Source organism: Propithecus coquereli, unplaced genomic scaffold, assembly GCF_000956105.1.
Source record: "Propithecus coquereli isolate 6110/MARCELLA unplaced genomic scaffold, Pcoq_1.0 Scaffold111, whole genome shotgun sequence".
NCBI lineage: Eukaryota > Metazoa > Chordata > Mammalia > Primates > Indriidae > Propithecus > Propithecus coquereli.
In genome coordinates this window covers 5,752,951-5,755,174 of record NW_012135081.1, presented here as the reverse complement: position 1 = coordinate 5,755,174, position 2,224 = coordinate 5,752,951, and the positions used below count along the sequence as shown (strand labels likewise).

General features: G+C 34.6%; 1 protein-coding gene across 1 annotated transcript; it reads right to left on the bottom strand.

The window, feature by feature from the left end:
- Nucleotides 1–800: 800 nt before the first annotated feature.
- On the bottom strand, nucleotides 801–1,760 carry LOC105815176 (olfactory receptor 6C6-like). The gene has a single exon (XM_012650309.1). It carries the CDS (start codon nucleotides 1,758–1,760, stop codon nucleotides 801–803), a length of 960 nt encoding a protein of 319 aa, XP_012505763.1.
- Between the last annotated feature and the right edge of the window lie 464 nt (nucleotides 1,761–2,224).

Sequence of the window (2,224 nt, the reverse complement as noted above, 5' to 3'; positions counted from 1 at the left end):
TTTAAATATGTGGAAAGTTTCCCAAACCCAGATATAAGTAAATTATACCTTAAATTTCTTTCACAGATTGCTAACACATATAGGCTTCAGAGACTATAGAGTAACGTAAGCTATTAGACCCAAAGCCTGGAGTTACGCTATTTCTACCCCAAACAACAAGTCATAATCCCTACAAATACCATATTCTTGATCATTGCAACTCCCAGGTAAAACCTATTCTGTAGGATCTAATTTATTTGCATATTTTATACTTCTGATTACAGCACTCTTGTAATAAAAACTTCCTTATTCATCTTTCGAGGTCTATGATAAGTGATGATTTCTCACAGAAGGTTACTTTGATGTTTAAAATTAATATGATTTTCTACCTCTTTTCTATCAAAACATCTATTACATTATATAATAATTACCAGGTTATGTATTCATCTCTGACAGTTTCAGCAACACAAAATACTTAAGAGTAGATGCGATGCTTAGCAATTAACACACATGTATTGAAATGATTATGTGAGTTTATCTAGCAAGGTTCTTGTACAAAGCATTCAGTACATAAAACAGCCATTTATGAGAAGAGATATTCCTAGGCAAAGATAGAATTTAATATTCTGGATTGAAGAAAGCAGTTTACTACTAGAAAGTAGGAAGATGTACTGAAAAAGAAGAACATAGAGGGCTGCAGAGTACAGAGACATTTAGTAAACCTAGTATGATATAAATACCCAAGGGGAGAAATGACATAGATTTGAACTAACATAATTGAAGACTGTATTCAATTTTTACGTTAATGTTCCAACAGTGTGTTATTTAGATCCAAATTTTGTCTCATTCTTTTGAAAATAACAAAATCTTTGCAGTGTATCCTTGAGAGCTTCTTTCACCTGCTGGTTCCTTAAAGTGTAAATGAAGGGGTTGAGTAAAGGGGCAACAGAGGTATTGAGCACAGCCACTCCTTTGATTAAAGTCACCTTTTCCTTTGCTGATGGTTCCATATACGTAAACATACAACTCCCATAAGTAATAGACACAACAACCATGTGTGAGGAACAAGTGGAAAAGGCCTTCGTTCGTTGTTGAACAGAAGGAAATTTTAGAATGGTTTTGATGATGTATGTGTAGGAGAGTACTACTAACAATAATGTGATGACAAGCGTCACCACAGCTAAGATAAAAGCTACCAATTCTAGGACATGTGTATCTGTGCAAGAGATCTGCAGAATAGGAGAAATGTCACATAAGAAGTGATCAATAGTTTTGGAAGCACAGAAATCCAGCTTGAGCCCCAAGACCAAAGGGGGGAAAATGATTAGGAATGCAGTTGCCCAAGAGCTGAGTACAAGCTGGTAGCATACTTTGCTACTCATAATGATCGGGTAATGCAGTGGTTTGCAGATAGCAACATAGCGGTCATAAGACATGGCAGCCAGGAGGTAAAACTCAGTAACTCCTAATAAAAGAAAAAAGAATAATTGAGTTGCACAACCATTGTAGGAAATTGTTTTATCTCCAGTCACAATACTCATCAAGAATTGTGGAATGCAGGCTGTTGTGAATGAAATTTCTAAGAAGGAGAAACTTCGAAGGAGGAAATACATTGGAGTCTTGAGATGGGGATCCAGTAGGGTGAGGAGGATGATGATTAAGTTCCCCATCAGGCTTAAGATATAATTAAAAAATAGAAAAAGAAAAATCACAATTTGTAGCAGAGGGTCATCTGTCAGTCCAAGCAGAATGAATTCTGTCTCCATTGTTTGGTTCTTCATTTTTCTTTTGTCCCTTCAAATCTACAGAAAATAAAAACTAATATCACAAGTAAGAAAAGATTTTTTTTCATTCTCAGCTGTAGAAAGTTTCATATTCGGAAACTTATGTTGAAACATTTTACAAATCAACTTAGAGTTCATCAAAATGAACACGTCATCCAATTCATCACTCATGTTTACAAGAAATGCAGAGAGATTCTTCCTTGTCCAGGGTTGAGCAATTCCTACTTACCACTTTACAGAAGGCTTGTCACTTGGTTGAAATGTAGTTCCATAATTTGGTTAGTGTTAATCTATGATCCATCTTTCAAACACTTTATCCCAATTGGCTGTTAAATATTTTTGAATTTCTGAATTTAGCTAATATCTCAAGTAATTTGTTACTTAAGACATTTATTCATTCATCAAGTCCATTTTATGTTTTATCTACTTACTTTTTTTACTTGCCTTCAGTTTTTCTAACT